This window comes from Pundamilia nyererei, unplaced genomic scaffold (assembly GCF_000239375.1).
Source record: "Pundamilia nyererei isolate P.nyererei 1_Seehausen unplaced genomic scaffold, PunNye1.0 scaffold00116, whole genome shotgun sequence".
Lineage (NCBI taxonomy): Eukaryota > Metazoa > Chordata > Actinopteri > Cichliformes > Cichlidae > Pundamilia > Pundamilia nyererei.
In genome coordinates, this window is record NW_005187517.1 from 1,338,278 (window position 1) to 1,357,656 (window position 19,379).

Sequence of the window (19,379 nt, forward strand, 5' to 3'; positions counted from 1 at the left end):
AAATTTACAAGATAACTGCCTTGAAACATTTAAAATGGGTCCAAAATGTTCAAAAATAATCAGCATCTGAGAACAACTGGATTTGAGTTTGAAGTTTGAAACGCCTCAAATCCAACTCGATGTACAAAAAAAAACCCAAAACAAAAAACATCTGAAATTGATGGGAATAAATGTTTCATAGATCTGTAAGGAAAAATCCAACAACATATGCAATAAAATAAATAAACAATAAATTAAACTGGGAAAATAAAAGGATTCTCGCATGAGGCGTGGCAGAGCAACAGGCACCTTTGTTAGGCAATTACAATGTGTGATTATAAGTCTCAGAGATGAGCTTTTCCCCCCTTTTTGTAAAGGAAAAAAAAATTACACATACACTGACACTGCTTCATCAGCGTAACAAGATTCAGCGAAAACATATTTTTCCTGAAACAATGAATTTAAGCAGTGGTCATGTGACCACAGAGAAGAGAAAACAGGTCTTTCTGAAAATATATATAAAGTAGAGCCCGACCAATTTATCAACGGGCTGATGTCATCAGCCAATATTAGCTATTCACAGATCTGTTGGTGTCAGGATTTATAATGGCCAATATATGGAAATTAAAAAGTAAGTAAAACAGAGACGGGAGAAACACCTTTCTACTATTTTATGTGGTGACAGTGTATCGATTGGTGACACGAGGGCACTCTGTAAGGGTTGGCAACGTGTTTGGAACGGCGACGCAACAATCAGCTGATCTATGCAGGATGGGCCAGAGTGAGAAAGAATACATAAATAATTGTATTTAATTGTGTACTTTAGACAGTGACCCTAGAAAACTTGTGTTAGATTCAACCTGACTTTAAAGGGAAAATGATTTCATCATAGTTTAGTGTACAAATCAAGTATTCATTGAGTTTATTCCACATTTTATTTGTTTTGCTTCTCTAGAACAACCTATGAGACACCTTTAAAATCAAAAGTAAATGTCCCCAGTATTTGACATTTCTAAAAGTGTTCCTCGGTTCTTTTGTGCATTTTATTTTTAATATTTTTGCTAGTTAAGTTCGGGTTTGATCTCGTATGAATTTTGTCTGCATGTAGTTTAACTTGTGTAGAAGATTTGACTTTCGGACGGATTGTTCTTAAGTCAGCTACAAATGTCTTTGTCAAACTGCTTTGCGTCTGCAAATAAAAGCAAAGATTGCAAAATGCAACAAAATTTGTGAAACTTTACTTAAAAAAGAAAATTCCCCAAGCTGTAGGTTATCTTTTAAAAAAAAAGCAGATTGAGAGCTTTTATAAAACATTAGTCTTGGCTTTAAACTAAATTAGGCAGCAGCTACAAATTATAGTAAAAGAACTGGTAATGACGAGTTTAAAAAATGAAATATACCCAGGGAAACCATCCAATAACAGCTAACTGAACATGACAACAGAGTAAGACTTGGAAGCTTGATCTCAGGAAGGCAAAAACAGAATGAAAACATACTTCAGATTCAATACGTGATAACTTAGACCACTGACAGTGTCATTATCAATTTGTAAGACTTTGAGAAAACATGGTAGAAAACTCCAAAGCTGTTGGTGTTTAAGGTCAAATCCTCCTTTTCCCTTTTGTCACTTTATTTTGTCCTCCAGCACACTTAGATTTTCTTTTTTTCTCCAACAAATCTACATTTAAACTCGGGGCAGGAATGTTCTGTGCAGTAACTCTGAAAAATGTCCATCAAGAAAGAGAAACCCCCCCCAAAATGATCTCTTTTGTTTTGTTATTAATTTCCCTTTAGGTGACTTAAACATCAGAAATCCAAGGTTCAGAAGAAATTCTTTTGTTTTGATGTGCATTTTCTCAGTTTTTTTCCCCCTCCTCAGCGATGTGGCGCTCTTTTTGCTCCCAAAATGAGACAAAAGAGGAGTGTAATTGTGCACACCAATTCAGCACAGGAAACGCACCTCACTAACAATTAGTCTGTCAAAATGACAGCAGAATCACAGTATGTGACCAAATAGTCCCTTTTCTCAGGGAAAAAAACGTTTTCTTTTTGTTTTGTTTTTTCCAAGGAGATGTCAAAGAAAGTTTCTTTCCACAAGTGTCTATCCCAGCCGTGGAAATCATAGGTCTGTAACCTTGTTTTCAACGGCAGCTGCTATCTGTTGGAGCCTGTATCCAAGCTGCATCTTCTGAGCCGTGCAGTCCTCTTCCAGAGCTGTGATAATCTGATAGAAGGCAAAAAGAGTTCAATTAAAATTCTTACTTAACATATTAAAGTTAGAGCAATGAGCTATCTTCCTTGAAATGATTTCACTCCTATAGAAGCTTCTCACGCTTTGGTTGCTAGTAGATTGCTGCAGTCAAGTGTAGTTGAAGACCCCAACTTAAGGATATTCCTGGGTGCACATTTGCAGACAAGATGGCATCTTCCATGCAAACTACAGGCAACTTTGGAAATCAAAACAGTTCCAAGAAAGTTTGAATCAACTGGTTGGGAATACACGTTTTCCTTTCAGTGGTTGCCAGATCATTGTGGACTTGTCCCTAAAGCTGTGCGATTTTTGGCCCATTTTGAGCCGATTTTTCAGTCGTGCGACCGTTTTGGTGATCGACCTGATTTTGGCCTTCATCGTGCATCGTGTAGTATATGTGGGGTAACGAGAAGCGATTAACACCTCACGACCAGCTCCTGATCATCAATCGCTTGGTCGGGAGGATTTCAAACCTCCCGTCACCGCAGCTGCTCACACTGCGCACGCGCAAACACATAAACGTCGGTGAAAAAGACGGAGTAGCACGGCAGTGCAGCGTGTGATCTGGACACAAGCGATGGAGGCACTTGTAGAACTTTGGAAAGCTCATCCGAGCCTTTTCGATGTGGCATCACAAAATCATCACGACCACAACAACCGTGAAAATAGTTGGATTTACATTGCTGCTCAATCACAGCTGCCTGATTAATGTTTTTCATTAGCAATTTAGCAAAGTTGATGGTGGTGGTGTGTGTTTGTGTGAGTGAAAGACAGAGAGGGAGAGCGAGCGACAGATTTTCTGTTATAACCTTCATTTTTATGGACGCACAGTTTGAGCACTCGGGTTGCATCAGAGCATCGGGCCGTATAGTGTGAGACCCTGCATCATGACCTACCAACTTCTAACCCCTGCAAGTCAATCGTACAGTTTGAGCAGAAGCTGAATAACGCGACTGAAAAAAATCGTACAGTGTCTGCCCAGCTTAAGCCTCTGACTGGAGCCTTGAGCGTACAGTGTGACACATCTAAAATGGCAGACAAGTTAACAGCACATTGCTGCAAAATCTCAGTGAAAGTCTGAGGAAAAAGCCATCTGCGCTGACCTTAGTAAACACTTTTCCTGGTGAGTTTATGGGCTCAGTTACTAATTTTGAGCAATACCATATGAAACCTTAAGTCTGCGTTGTGCACTGTGATCATCCTATGTGTCAGGAAAGGAGGACTACATATATATATCAATCTATCCATTCACTTCCGCTTATCCTTCTCAGGGTCGCAGGGGGCGCTGGAGCCTATCCCAGCTGTCATAGGGCGAGAGGCGGGGTACACCCTGGACAGGTTGCCAGTCTGTCGCAGGGCCAACACAGAGAGACAGACAACCATTTGCGCTCACATTCACTCCCACATTCACACCTATGGGTAATTTGGATTAATTAATTAACCTATCCCCACAAACTCCACTTTGTGGGGACTATATATATATAAAAAACAAAAACCAGATGACATGACAGATCCTAGTGGTGAACCTGAAATATTGATTTCTGTCTGGAAATAGATTGCAATACAGAGCGTAAACCCTGCCCACTTCATATTGGCGAATGGGATGTGAGATTCAAATTATAACAAGAACTACAAAAAGCAAATACTGTTTCTGTTGAGTATTTAATGCTGTTTTGTATGAGACAACTGTGGACTTCAGAGATCGGACATCCAAATATTTCAGGGAATTCAATCAGTTTGTCAATCAATAACTTGAGCTACACTCCTGACAGTTCATACATATGCACATAGCCAGCTCTTTAAATAATGATTACATGAAATCCCTGTCAGCTCACAACTAGTAAATCTCTCCCCTGACAGCATACTATGCAATGCAAGCATCATGTTTGCGTAATTTTGTGATACTCACCTGATCGTAGTATTTGTTGATGTACTTGTAAAGTTCATGTAAAGCCACGAGGCAGTTGACCTCAGCAGCGTAATTCTGTTCAGGGAGAGTAAAAAATAGAGAGGCGAAGAAACGTCAGCGGTGGAAAGCTGTTAAAAACTGCATCGGTTGCTATTCATATTTTATTTCAAACTCCACATCCAGCTTGTCATTCTCCCAGCTAAATGGAATCTTCCAGGTCCTAAAAGTATTTATGTGTTCAGCCATTGTGTAAAAAAAAGGTTACTTTGACTAAATGGGAAAACAAGAGTAGGTAACGTACACGGGAGAGTTCTGCTAGGGCCGAGTTCATCTCCTGGTCACTGGCAGAGATGGTCTGACGGATGTCTGCGTAGTACCTGGAGGTACAGGGAATCACAGGTTTTTACATTAAATCCACAGAAATTTGAACCCAAATGCAAGAGAGATGTTTACCCCTAAGAGCTCGCCACTCTCTCCACTGATTACTGTCAGTTCATTTTTGACTTGTTTAATTTTAAATAAGAAAATATGACAAATTATGAGTCTCTGGTGTATCAGTGGGGAAAACATGTAGAGAAAGATGAAGTAATCATTTTTAAATGCAGATCAGGCTAATAAGGCTTCGAAAACAAGCACATGTATTACCTAAAATCTTGTCTAGCAACACTTATTTCAGCAGGGCGACATGCCGAGCTTAATGTGCAGAAGGTAGTAGTAAGTGTAGCAGTCTGCTCTCAGACCATCCATGCATGGAGCCTCGCGGGCTTAGTCTACCCTCTGTCTGGCACTGACAGATCGTCCTGTGCCTCACTCTCTCCTTCCACCCCTCCCTCCTCTCTCTTCCAGAGTGTTTTTTATGCCTGGGGTCAGTGGGACGACCGGCTGCCATATTCTTACCTCTCCACCATCTGCTTGTAGCGGGGGATGTCTCTGGCATACAGCAACTTGTTGATAGGAGAGTCCTGAGTAAGGAAGACAGATGTCACATAAGAGTAACGAGGCATGTAAAACAAGGAGTAATAATGTGCACAAATAATTTTGTTGATGTCAACATGCACTGAGTACAAAACAAGGCTGCAGGGCTCATTAGACTCACATTCCTATTACGCACGAGATGATGTGTAATATCTGATCCTTGCTACATATTATGTGTTAAGTCTTAAGTAGACAAAACCCAGCCCAGACTATTAGATTTGGTTATGTACTGAGGAAAACTATACGATGCTCCTTTATGTTTAATTAGAGTCGGCTGTGAATTAATCAGGTGTGAAACCCTCTGACCTTCACAGTTTGAAAGTGTGGGATTGTATATTGCAGGATTAAGACACAGGATCTTTGGATCTTAGAAAAAAGTATTTTTTACATCTCTAAATATTTTGAAATGTCCACAGTGAGACAGTCTAAGAAAATGCTCCACAGAAAAAGGCGCCCAACAAACAGCACACTAATAACAAGGTGTGTTATCGTCTCTGAGGTAAAAAGAGACCCTGGTTAACTTCTAAGTAATGAAAGGCCTCTCTCACATCTACTATGGGTAGACACTGAAGTGCTATGAAGACAAAAAGTGTGCACAGCAATGCTGCAAGGAGGGTCACAGCAGATGCAATTGCTTCATTCTCTGGAATCTAATTTTGGGACCATCTTAAAATGAAACGTACATAATTAACACAGGGCTCACAAACACAGAAGGACATAAGTTAAAATCTAATTCAAATTCTTTTTTTTTCTTTTTTCTTTTTAAAAAAAAGGGACAGTGCATATTAATCTACAAATCAATGTTAATGTGTCAGAATTAGCCAAAAGGCTATTTTTCTTCCCTCTGTAAGTGTCTCATATTTGTCCTTTACAAATGAAGCTCACCCGTCCCAGTTTATGGTCAGCTATGGTGCAAGAATCCATAAAGGTCTGAGCTATGACAGACAGCACAGCATCCACGTGGTCTGATGTCTGCACATCAAAGATGAACTGCGGGTTCTTCAGGATATTGATCCAGAACCGCAGTGGCAAGCTGTTTGGTAAAGCAAGAAAACATTTACACATTTAAGCAGTGATTGTAATGTAAAAGTACAGTTATACATCAGATTTTAAAAAATGCTTCTAATCCCCTCTTATGCAGAAAAAAAATGCAGGTTCTTTACTGGTGCTTCCATCCCTTTTGTTTGATTCTAACACACTCTGGTGTCCTGGGCCTTTTGGTTTCGTGTATCTGGAATGTGGTGAAAACGCAAAGCTCACGTGATGTCTAAACGAACTGCTCTGAGGAGGTTTGGTTACGACATGAATCAATAAAGAGCGCCATAACATTTATATGACTGACTAGATAAGCTTTAAAGAAAGAGCACATATAAATAATCACCTCATCCTTGAGTAATCGCATTAACAAGCTTGCACAAAAATACACTTAAAGCCTTTTTAGAGAGTTTAAAATATGAGAAACATGGTAAACACACAGGAATGGTTGTTATCACCAATAAGACAAACATACAAGACACTTCTTTTTGTGTCCTTTGTATATTTATTTGTCATTATTCACAATATGTAAGGTCCACGGTCTGTGAAATCATCACCACTTTTCTGGTGAGCTCTTTACAAGTACATAGAAAACAAATAAGATGCAGCCAAGTGCAGGTGGACCCACTGTCAGTAGCCTAAGTGACAATGGGTTTCCCCAGAAGACCCACATAGCAGTGATGTATACAAAGGTGACAAAATCTAATCTAAGATGTCATATGTTCCTCGTGTATCAACCAAATGCTTCAAAGTAACAAGCAGTTTAATAAGTCTCTGGCAAGGTTCATGAGCCCTGGCAAACCCTGGCAAATCTCTGCTGTTTCCACAAGATCTGCAAGTAAAGTCCTAGTACAGTAACACCATAAAACCAGCTGTTGTCCATATGTTCTGTGTGGGGTGCTTCTTCAATCTCTCAATGGATGAAATTCCCCTCGAAGCATATCTATGCTGTGTTTCATATGTCTCACGGCCCATGACCCATTCCTGGCTTCCAACTCTGCCTCTCAACATCCAAACCCAATATAAGCGTCTTTCACCCAGTTACCTGTTGGTTTTCCAGATGTGGATGGTCTCCGGGTCCATGATGTTGTGCTGCTGAGCCTGCTCATCCAACAGGTCGAAAAAGTATTTGACAGCTAGAGGTACAGGACGGCTGGTGCTGAGGATGGCGGTGAATAAATCATCCACAAACTTCTGCAGAGTGCCCTGAGACAGAGCAGAGAAAGCGCAGAGATAAATAAACCATGAAACAAAGAGGGGATGCTCTCTTTGAAGGGGCACTCCACAGATTATGCACATGAAGCTAAGTTAAGGTACATGTGTCATCTAACACAGCGGTCCCCAACCCACCGGTCCGTGAGTCGTTTGGTACCGGGCCGCGAGAGTTGAGGCTCAGGTGTGAAATGTATGGTTTTCAGGGTTTTTATCGGTTTTCAGCGTTATTTTGTTAGCGTTTTTAGCGTTAACTCGGTTTTCCTGGGTCCTTTCACATGTGTTATGAATAAATCTTCTTTTTTTCGGTACCGGTACTAGTTTTATACTGTTGTATTTATCCGCGACACCTTAAAGGTCAGTCAGTGAAAATATTGTCGGGCATACACCGGTCCGTGGCGCATAAAAGGTTGGGGACCGCTGATCTAACAGTTATGTAGCATTTCCTGAGGCTCTGAACAAGCCCGCGTCTATTTTTTCCCATCCCAATGTCACAGGAGGTTTTCTCAATTTGGATTTTGAAAGCCCAGAGGACTGACCCTTAAGGCACCTGTCTGAACTGAGCGGTTTCTGTCATATTTAATGAATAAGATTCTATATTAATGGTCCATGGGATAATGAACCATGGTGTTTGGTGCAAAAATAAGAAATATGCAGGGCGTTCAATTGATGGAAGTTTCTATTTAATGAAATATGGGGGTTTTTTCACAAAAAAAAAAAAAAAAAAGCTACATGCTGTAAACCAGTGAGTTTGATGATGTCACAGGGGCTCTGACCATATTCAGGTTATATTTAATAGTGAAACAGTGAATTGTAGGAAATACAGGATCCCAAGTTTCTTGAGCCTTAAATCTAAAACTGAAAGTGCATCATTTTGACCTCTAATGTACAGAATTTGACAAATAGATTTTTATTTTTGTTTGTTTGGGGACTTTTTAAAGTCTCCAAACATGGATGGGCCAATTTAAATTCTTGAAACAATTCTGCAAGTAAGCAGCACAGGCATACATTGCAACTTATGAAATATACAGTTCGTTTATTTTGTCTGGTCATCTTATCCTCACTTTAATCATCTATTTTCTTAAACCTTTAATTAGCTCAGGGTCACCAGGAGATCACATGGAGTGAGAGGCGTCAGTCATAAACCCGCGGTGACAGTATCACAGTGATAAGGAAAAAAGAAATCCTTTCTTCTTCCTCTTGTTTTTTGATGCATCAGTGTAGCAGCTCCTCACATGCACATTCAAGGTGTGCAGAGGTCCAAAGCTGGATGCTATTTGTGTAAAAGGGGTGGTTATATGCCAGAGCCGCTGACATGAAACTATGGAAACATGTTCAATTAAATATTAATGTAATAGTAACGGCAAAAACAAGCCAAATATTTATTTGACATTTGTGCATCTTAAATCCACTGTGTTCCCAGTTTATTCATTGTTCATCATTACTACATGACGTCTTGGGTCAACATACATTATAAAGATAAATATTTCATGAGCTCTAAATAATTTAGACTCACGCTGGTTCCTAACTGACAAAGGTTTCTTTGTGAAAACGTGAGCTCAAAATAGCACCACGTCATAGTCACGAAGGCCACCGTGTTCACATACTCAGTGTTGGCTGGCTCATAAGGAAAATATGGAACATGAGCAAATATGTTTTTCAATTATGTAATCTCTAAATGAAAAAACGTGGATTTGTTGGATTGGACCGAGTGTAGCAGGGTTTTGTGGCATCTCTGTTGTGAACATGTATGTCATGTCTCTGCACATCACACCTTCTTGCTGCTGACTCATTTCATATTTGTATATCAACTGTGGAGAATCCACAACAAAACCACTACATTTGGTGTTCCCAGCTGTTTACTCTGCTGCCTGGAGGCAACACAAACCTGAATAACACTCAGTAACACGTTTTGTTTATGAAAAATAAAAAAGAGGTATAAGTACCATCTGATGTCTGTTCAATTTAAATATACAAAACCTATTAAGATATTAGTGAGTGACCACCACCTTGTTTGTCCCCATTCAGACCATGTGTTTTACCTTCATGGAGAGCAGGCGTGTGAGGTAGATCTCGGGGATCGCTTTGGCTCGCTCCCCACCCTTCTCTCTCACACTACCTCTCCTGTGCTTGGGCAGCTCAGACTCCTCGCTGGCTTTTACCAGATGCCACAGTCTCACGCCTCCTTCTTCCCCATCATCCAGCATAGGGGTCTCTGGTAGGAGGGGACAAACAGTTGGATGGGTAGGTGAGAAACAGGTCACTACATTTGAGCTGTTTGTCTTTGTTTCAAGTGTTTGTACGCAGTGAACAACTGATGTTTTTGTTCATTATTACAGCTTTTATTCCCCCCACAAACTCATCTTCACACCTAAGTCACGGCCACTGTAAAATAGGATATGCATAAACAGTCAAACAGCGCCCTCCTCTGGTTATTTAGACTGAGTTCATCTGCTCAGATAAAACGTCTGAATGAAGGTCGCCAACCATTGCCATTAGATGCAGTTGTCTACATACAGACAGCAACGTATAACCATAATACCAACACAGGGGTAACAGATAATAATGAACTTACTCTCTCCTGGCATGTAATCGTGGCTGTCGTGAAGGTGATGTTTGTTGTTTCTGGGAACAAGGGCCACCGTCGCTCCGTCGGGGACCTGATTACACAGTCACATGACAACATTCACAATGTGATTAAAACTGCTTCCAAAACTTTAATGAGTTGAGGTGTGTGTGTGTGTGTGTGTGTGTGTGTGTATCAGTGTTTGTGTGATGTCAGCACTCACCTTGTAGTGCTGCAGTGTATTAAGGCGCTTCCATGAACCTTGCACTACTGATGTCAGGTCTTCATCTGATAGGATTAGGTGACCTGCAACACCTGCACGCCACTCTGAAGGGAGAAATGTTCAGGTAACCTTGAGCTTGTGCTTATAGCTGCAGAATTAAGACAGTAAACTTTGAGGATTGATAAAAACGAAAACCCTCAGGGACCACAGATGTTATTTCCTGGATTGAATCTGGTAGACCAGCTGGCAGCTTTGCTTGTTTAAAGGTGCACTGTGTAAAATGTCACAACTACACACCAGTGGACTGCAGAATGCAGTCAGCTGAATTTGGCTTTCTTACCCCTCACCAATTCAAATGCATGATCCTACCTACAGTGACTGTAATCTGTCACTGACTGCAGGCAGTGACAGATTACAGATGAACAGCAGACAAACATCTCTGGCCGCCAGTCTCCTGTTTCCCTCAACTGTCAATGTGTCCATGTCTATTTACTCTGGCGCAGGCTGTAAAATTTAAACAGATACGAGTTGATGAGCGAGTGACATTCACCTCTCACTGATGACAGAGATACTGAGAAGTTGCTGAGGGTACCCTGAACGTGTCTGTCAAATGGATCTAACACTGCTGACTTGAGTGTGTGAGAATGACTCAAACTGTTTATCAGATGGAAAGTGTGATTTTCGGGCCACTCGAGCTTAACATTAGCTGGTATAATATTATCCTATAACCAGCTATTGATGCTATTTAGTCGGGTGTCGCAGCTGTTCGGAGACGGGAGGGTCAGATGTCTAATCTGCTGACAATATCAGGAATAAATTAGCATGTTGTTGCACATTTCTGTGTGTTAGAGCCCTGACGTCTGCTCAGGTGATGACATTTTATTAAGATGCCTGTGGCGTTGTCTCTTTCCTTCGGCTTTTCACTCATTTCTCTGATGATGAAACAGGTACGATCCTTCATAGCTTGAGTCCAAAGGTACAAACCTTAATGAAAGTGTTTTGACTTCTATGGCACATTAATACCTGCAAGTTCTCTTTTCCTCCACCTTTGATGTACTACGTATGTGGCTGGTCACACGCATGAAACATGCTCGTTGCAGTGGCGATGTCCATCTCGGCCATTGTATTCAAGATGGAAGAGCAATACGGCAGCTTCCACTCCTATTCATTTTTATGGATTAATTCTAGGTTCATCACAATGTATGAATTTGTTGGAAGATGTAATTATACACTAGTTTCTACAGATTTAGAAGTGATATCTTTTCAGCAGATGCGTTTTCACCTTTTACTTTTTCAAACCAGAACCGAGTGTTGTTTAGATGACTGGTGAGGTTGTTTAATGTTTAAATACTGACTCAATGACAGTTGTTTTGTTTTCTCTTATGCACTTCACACAAAAAAAACAAAACATCTGCATCTCTATAATTAAAATCCTCACATAAGAGAAGACTGAAACACAAGAAAGAGTTATGCTGTTGTGAAATGAATCTGACTCACCAAGATGTAACGAGTCGATGTGCGGCCGCTGAGAAAAAGATGTTCCCTTCCAGGTTTGTTCCAGAAGTTTCTCTTTTACTTGTGTGATGGTGTCGCAGTCCAGCACCTTAGCGGGAACCGTCTGCGCTGTGGTGCCGCCGCTGGCAGCTGCAGCTGGCATCACCACATTTAGAGTCTGGACACATGTACACAAATGCTGGTTATGGATAAAACACACTGATAACACTGTAGGACACTGTAACACTGATAACACTGTAGGACACACGGCACTTTGGAGGAGTGTTTGAGTGTTCACTTGTGTGCAACCATCCACACTGGTTTGACTTTAAATTGTTTAAGCTTAAATCTTAACAGTTAGTTAACATTAATTTTAGTCATGTTTTATTTTAAAGATGTCAAAGTTATGTGAAAAGCACACCCCATTACTCAGTAGCTTGTATAGGCAAGGCAAGGCAAGGCAAGTTTATTTGTATAGCACAATTCAACAACAAGGTGATTCAAAGTGCTTTACAGAGACATTAGAAACAAGAACAAATAAAAAGCATGATTTAAAGGTATAGCCACCTTTAGCAACAATAACATAAAATGTCATCAGTTTAAGCATTAAGACACTTTGTCCCACTCTCACATCAGGTCTTTGAGGTTAGTGAACATTTTTCCAGGCCCCATCACAACTTCAATCAGGTTGATGTCTGGACTTCAACTAGGCTACTGCAACATCTTGATTCTTGTCTTTTTCATCCAATCTGTAGCTGATTTGCTGCTGCGTTTGCGAGCATTGTCCTGTCACATGACCCAATTTGACGTTCTTCTGGCAGGAATTCCAAATAAGCCACACTTGTTCATCCTTTTTCTAACTGTACTGACATCAACTTTAAACTGAGGAGCTCTTGAATTTTGTTCAAGCTTGTCTGACCATTCTTTCCTGATACACCCACTCCTGGTAAGACTGTTGAATTGTTTTTATGCAACCCTGAATGCTCCAGACCAAAGTGACAAAAATCTGCTTTTATAAAGGTTCTCACGTCTTGATGACAAATTAATCATCAACACGTTGATGTGTAGGCATTTGATTAATCTCTTAATTCCTGTGGAAACAGTAAGGACATACTTAGCTTATTAGCTTATTCAGTTAAATATCAGCATATGATAATAAACCAAACAGGAAAACATGGGTTTCTCCTTCCAACATTAACAATGCTGCAATCAAAGGATGTGTGTGTTCTAACCAGTGTGCGGTACTCCACGTCCTCTCGCAGGAGTCGGTTGTCGTTAAGTGTGTACTTGGCTTTCCCAGTCACAGCGTCCACAGGTCCCTTATCCACCTGGTGCTTTATTGCTCTGAACAGCATGTAGAAAGATTCCCCTGCTGATTCCTGGCCAGGCATGAAGAATTCATTCATTAAAGTGGTATTCCACTTCTGATCAGTCACACTGTCTTACTGGTGAGCGACATTTGATCTCCACTGACTTTCTGTGAAATGTGCTTTAAATACAGCGCATCTGTTCCTCCTATAATGAAGTGTTTTAATGTTATAATTCAACAACTGACAGCAAATTCATGCAGTGCTGCAGTTAGCACTCCTTCCTGCTTATTTGCAACATTTATTGGAGTATCTAATCATATGAAGATGAGAGTTTTTAGCATCAAGCACTTGTGTGTTCCCATGGTATGGTCTGTTATGTTACGCTATGGGTACTATTTAACGACACTGCTTGTTGAGGAACCGTCAGGCCTCAAACTAGAGATTTAGATGGACTTGTCTTCTTGCTTAGTTTAACACCGGAGCCTCCCATTGCTCTTTAAAAAAAGAAATTAAAGCCAGTTTTAATACTTTAATACTGTGAAGAAAATAGTACACACCATTGTGTGATTTTTTTTTTATTAGTTTATTTTAATCAAATATTTTGCTTTATTTCTTAGAACAAGAATTATCTTGTCCTTTTTCAGAATCATTTGAACATAAAAGGTTTTCTGATAAAACCCTAACACTGTCTTTCAGAGGAAGAGGAAGGGTAAACTCTACCAACTATACCCCTTAAAGGGTTAAAAAAATTAAGTAAATCAAATTGAATTAATTATTTATTTATTTTTTACAAAAAATATAAACTAATGAATGTTTCTGATCATCTTATTGCTAAGACTGTGCTGTGCATTTCAAAGGGAAGAAATTTTAGCAGTTCTGTACCAAAGTTGTTAAAAATGACCTTGAAAGCACAATTTTAGCAGATTTCCCCCCTTTTCAGGCTCTTAAAACATTTTCCTGACATAAAAACTTCACAGTAAAGAGACAGTAAAAATGTTCTTTTTTATAACTTCAAATAACACTATAGTAGTAACTGATGTTCGTCATGTTTCACTGATGCTGGCGCCAGTGTCTAACCAGCTAATGTCTGGTCAACCTTAAAACAACTTACCCTCAGAAACGTGAAGAGACAAATGGACATCCAGTTTGTCAGCAGCTTCTCAACAACTGATTCAGTTCTGGGGAGGAAAAAAATGAGACACATGTAAATGATCCGTGGATGAAAAACATCTCCTACTCGCCAACTAGGACAGGTTAAAAAACGGCATCACCTCCTCAGCATCAGTTTTGGGTTCTTGGCCACATACTGTTCCACTAGATCATTGAGCAACGTCTTCAGGATGTCTGTGAAGTACTCGAGTTTACCGTGCAGAGCTACAGTCAGCAGAGAGGCCACGTACGCCCGGTCCCTGGGGGAGAAGGTCCGCTGCACCTCAAGAGTGTGAATAAACTAGAAAAACAAAAAAGGTGAGAATATGGAGTTAATTAATCTGTGTGTGAAAAATCCCCCTCGTTTCTGTCGAGACCAGGTAAACCTTGGCAGAATAGCTCTGTATCTCTAGTATGGGACCTCCCCATCCTTCTATTGCATGCACATAACGCTGACATTGGAGAGTAGTAGCAGCAAAATAGAACCAACAATTCTGTGGGTTGCAAAGGGGCTTGCTTTGCAAATGTAGGCAGCATAAATAAATAAACACAGATTTAATAAAAAGCAGCTGTGGAGGCTTACCTTAGTGAGAAAAAGTTTACTGTTCAGCAGATTGGACAACTGAATCAGCCCTTGCTCAACCGTCTGCCTTCGACTCTCTGGGACATCCAGATCTCGTCTCAGTGGGGACTCCTGGTGCCCCGGGAAGAAAATACGCTCAGCATACGTTCGGTAATCCAGGAAGGGAATCCCAGAGCCCACCAAATCACTGGACATGTCCATCATCTCTGTCATCAAGTCTAAAAAAAAGAATAAAGGTCTTGGTTTAGTCTAACTTTAAGGACATGTATTCTCTAAAAGTCCCGAAGAAAAAGAGGAAGTTACCTGTGAACTCCTTCTTACAGCGGTCTCTGACACTGGTCTCCAGGTTCTCCAGCTGGATCTGGACTTTCTTATAGTCCCTCATGGCCTGTTTGCTCTTTCTCCTGACCCACAAGCCATGATGAAAAGGCAATATTACAGCCAAAACCAACCAATATGTTGATCAAATGAGAAACTGATGCTCAGTGAATTGAACATGTTTACCTGTATATGAGCACTATGATGAGCACAATGAGAGCCACTATGGATGCTCCAACACCGACTCCCACCTGAGCCTCTAGAGGAAATGTAGACTGTGTCTGGCTGTCGTACTCTACTCTGCCCAGAGAAAAGTTCAGATTTCCCATTTTCACCTGAAAAGCAGGTGAAAAAGAACAAGTTTAACACTACAGCAAGAAATCCTAAGTATTTACTATATGAACTAGAGAGGGTTCACTGAACTCAAATTCACAGTGCTTTGCATCATGTACTCACCGTAAACTCAGGCAGACTGTCCACGCCATCCTGCTTCTTCCTACCTTTCACCGAGGGCTGCTGAGCCGGTGGCTCGCAGTACAAGTGGCTGTGTGTCAGGGTCTTCACCGAACACAGGCCGTCACCTATCCAAGCCTCCACCTCGCGCTTGGACATAGCTCGATCTAGATGTTCTCCCTTGATCAATAAAAACAGAGTACGGCTTCTCTAAAGCAGCTCTGACAAAACACAACAGCATTTCATGTGTTTAGTCAGAAGAAACCCAGCCTCTGCGGAAAGAATGTAATTTTGCTCTTCTTCCACTCAGCTACAGCATTCAATAAAATGTTATTATTATTTATATTTTATAGAAGGACATTCATATGATTTATTTCTCAATATGTTCTTTGAAACCTGAACCAGTAAGTGGAAAGACTTACTGAGGATAGGAGGTGGTCCTATGCAGACTTCTTAAAGCCTTTTATGTTATTTAAAGATGTAGTTGCATATTGTGCCCACAAGGAGGCAATGTATGCATACAGCATATGGTCTGAGTGTGCCTTGAGAATGACTCCAGGCCACATGAAATAGGAAACACATTATCTATATTACTTTGTCAATCACGATGATCGTTTTTATGACTATTTTGATAGTGTGCAATTATTAAATGTGGGATTTATATGGGTTTTATCCAATTTCCTTTCCATATTAGGAGCATTCAGACAGCTCTTATCATGCCTGCAGTGCAGTGTACTTTACTGCAGTGCAGAGAGGTTGCTTCTCTCAGGTACGGACCTTACTAAAGAAACTGACTGTTAAAACTTACCACACTGCTGAAAGTAGTACAGAAACAGGAAATGACAGACCTGTCACCAGAGAGTTTTGTCCATCTAACCACAACAACTACTTCTTCCATAAAGTGGCATGTTGTTGCGTTTTCTATTCATTGTTAGCGTTTTATTTTATTTTTTCAGACTGACTTCAACAACACTGTGAGACTGTTTGTTTAACACAGTCTTGAGCAGAAACAAAGTGGTGCCAGTTTATTTCGAGCTCGAGGTTCCCGTAACTCACCTCGACAGAGATGATGCTGCCGGGTTTGTGATGGTACGGCTTGCTGGGATCATTCCGGTTCAGCTTGTAGAGCGTGGGGTTGAGCTCATACCTAAAGGCTTCCTTACCCACGGTGTTGAAGTCAAAATGAAGGCTGTCCAACAGGAAGTGAACTTTGACCCTTGCATTAATGGCCTCCGGGCCCACGGCTGGGGTCGGGCACAAGATGAGGGAGGAGCTGTTCACCGTGCAGCGAGACTCGTACTGGAAGAGAGCACGGGGGAAGTGAAAAAGAAGATAATCCTTGGATGCGTATTTTAAACAAAATCAGTGCAGTAAATAATCATTTCTGTACAATCCCATGAAGACACCTGTTTGACATGGCAGAGCGTCCCCTCAGGGCAGTCCGCCTCTGGAACAATCCTCCTCCATCTCTTCAGCGGACCCTGGTGATCCTGTCCTCGGTTCAGGCTTCCTTCTTTCTTCTTAACCACACTTCTCCGCCTCCTGGGAGGGAGAGTATCACGAGGACTGAGGGTAACCCTCATTTTTGGCTCCTGGACCACATCCAGGTTCTGACCAGAAACTGTGATGATTCTGCCTCCACTGTGGGGGAAAGCAGTAGGAAAGAAAATGAGTTCAGTGGATTTGTGTTAATTTAATATGTCTGTCGTCACTTTTACAATACTGCAATATTTAATACCGAATTGCTTAATACCTTACACATGCACTGATACAAGTGTAATTTGGGGGGCTAACCCAGCCTGGGTTGAGCCCATTCCAGCTGTCATTGGGTGAGAGGAGAGCACACGCCGGCCACACTGACCGTCCATTACAGGGTTAACACAGAGTTACAGTCCTCTACTCACAATCATATTCACCTAAAACCAGTTTAGAATCACCAAAATCCCTAAGATGTGGGAGGAGAGCCCATGCAGGCAAAGGGAGCACATGCAAACTCCACACAGAAAGGCCCCGGCCGGCCAGCAGATTGCTGTGAGGTGACTGTATTAATCTTGGATTGGGGTTTGTTTTATAAACCGTGTGTGTCCCTTTTCTATAGCTTTCTATAGGTTTGTTTCAATATGGAAAAACTTATGTTTCTCTTTAGACTCTGAAACTAAAGTTTTTAAGCTCATCAAATAGATAATATGGGTGATGATCCATTTTATTGGTGATTTAATAAAAATGGATTTTATAATATTAAAAGCATTTTACTTGACTTCATTAATGGACTAGATGTATACAGTTATATTCCACTAAAGCACCTGAGAAAGCTTTTGGACGGAGCAGCCTTGGTGATGTTTGGGTTGGGGGTGTAATGATACACCGAGCCCTTCAGGTGGCGCTCTGCACCACCAAACCGCACAGTGATGCCGTGTTCTCCCGTCCTGTTGCTGCCTCGGGTCAGACAGCTGATGTGATCCTTCTGGATGTCGCGCCTGAGAAGAGGAACGTCTTTTAGATTTTAACCCACAAATCAAATCCTGCAGCATGAACAGGATTTATTCTGGAAGTGCTTACACATCACACGGTATTCCTCCAATTAAGACGCTGACTTCGTTCAGGTGTCCTGTCCTCAGTGCTTGGCCTGTGATGGTGAGAGAGGAGCCACCTGCTTTGGGCCCTCTGTGGGGGAAGATGCTGCTTAGCACGGGATTCTGGAGAGAGAAGAGAGATCAAGCATGAGACGCAAAGAATAAAAGTGTAATCGATAACTCAATACTGAGATGAAGATTTATAGGGAAGATAAAAAGAAAGGCCAGGGCATTCTGGGAAACACTGGTAGTGTGCCTGATGGCCGTTGAAGGTAGCAATTCATTTGCTTGTCATTTGCAAAGATGGTAGACTTAATTAAGTCTACCATCAGGGCTTCAGTCCTTCTTCTGCTATGTAAATAAGTAGATGCGCTCCTACTGTATTGTATTGCAGTGCCTTTCTTGCATTTCAAACACACTTTGAGGCCTTATTAAGAAAATCCATGTGGGAGCTGAGGTTTCCGTAATTGGCCAGATTTCTGTTGTGAGAAAGCTTCTCTCACAAACAGCAGCAGTTGTGGACGACTCTTCCTAATGCCACACTCGAGTGCTGACACATTGCAGCCTCATCACTTTCTCCAAAGGAGGCGTTTTAAAAGATACCAGGGGACCCCCCCCGCTCCCGCCCATCTCGGTCAGGTCTGGGTCCATCTGCTTTGGTCCACACCCCAGGGCGATTAGCGTGTTCTTGCATGTGCAACTGGAGCAAACTCAGGGGGAATCACAGCAGAGTTCAAACTAAATAACTGCTGCCTGTGATCTGGGTGTGAAAATGCCCCTGAGATGGCCTGGTTTTGTTTGGTTTTTTGAAATGCTTGTTTAATTTCTTGTAAATTGCTGCACTGTGCTGCAGCAGTTTCTGCAGATAAGAAGGGTGTTTATGGACACATAAACATTTAACATCACGTATGAATATAACCCAGTTTTCCTCATAAGTGATCTTGGCAGCTAGATTTCACAACAAAGAAAAGCAATGTCTTATCTGATTCTCACATATGCAGACCGTGTGTGTGTGTGTGTGTGTGTGTGTGTGTGTGTGCGCGCGCATGAGTGCGTGTATCTGTGCGTGTCTGATAAGAGAGACAGAAAATGAACAAGTCTGCTTAGCATTTCACCGTGCGTAACGCCTGAGTAACCCGACTTGTTTGAATTGAAGAACGTGCTGAACTGCTATACCGTTACATCATTACATCAGTACAGGGAGTGCAGAATTATTAGGCAAGTTGTATTTTTGAGGAATAATTTTATTATTGAACAACAACCATGTTCTCAGTGAACCCAAAAAACTCATTAATATCAAAGCTGAATGTTTTTGGAAGTAGTTTGTAGTTTGTTTTTAGTTTTAGCTA

General features: G+C 41.2%; 1 protein-coding gene across 3 annotated transcripts in view; it reads right to left on the reverse strand.

The window, feature by feature from the left end:
• Nucleotides 1–1,221: 1,221 nt before the first annotated feature.
• The window catches only part of plxnb1a (plexin b1a), a 79,097-nt gene continuing 60,939 nt past the window's right edge, over nt 1,222–19,379 (reverse strand). For all 3 annotated transcript variants that reach the window (XM_013913136.1, XM_005742043.2, XM_013913135.1), the window contains 21 exons: nt 18,017–18,153; nt 17,761–17,934; nt 16,864–17,098; nt 16,514–16,756; nt 15,461–15,637; nt 15,191–15,339; nt 14,990–15,090; nt 14,687–14,904; nt 14,226–14,404; nt 14,066–14,132; nt 12,877–13,023; nt 11,648–11,822; nt 10,151–10,254; nt 9,937–10,021; nt 9,404–9,576; nt 7,195–7,355; nt 6,000–6,147; nt 5,037–5,101; nt 4,441–4,516; nt 4,140–4,214; nt 1,222–2,203 (listed from right to left, as the gene is read on the reverse strand). In XM_013913136.1, coding sequence (XP_013768590.1) covers nt 2,099–2,203; nt 4,140–4,214; nt 4,441–4,516; nt 5,037–5,101; nt 6,000–6,147; nt 7,195–7,355; nt 9,404–9,576; nt 9,937–10,021; nt 10,151–10,254; nt 11,648–11,822; nt 12,877–13,023; nt 14,066–14,132; nt 14,226–14,404; nt 14,687–14,904; nt 14,990–15,090; nt 15,191–15,339; nt 15,461–15,637; nt 16,514–16,756; nt 16,864–17,098; nt 17,761–17,934; nt 18,017–18,153 — 2,994 coding nt within the window. In that variant the 3' untranslated portion in view covers nt 1,222–2,098. The remainder of the gene's footprint in view (nt 2,204–4,139; nt 4,215–4,440; nt 4,517–5,036; nt 5,102–5,999; nt 6,148–7,194; nt 7,356–9,403; nt 9,577–9,936; nt 10,022–10,150; nt 10,255–11,647; nt 11,823–12,876; nt 13,024–14,065; nt 14,133–14,225; nt 14,405–14,686; nt 14,905–14,989; nt 15,091–15,190; nt 15,340–15,460; nt 15,638–16,513; nt 16,757–16,863; nt 17,099–17,760; nt 17,935–18,016; nt 18,154–19,379) is intronic.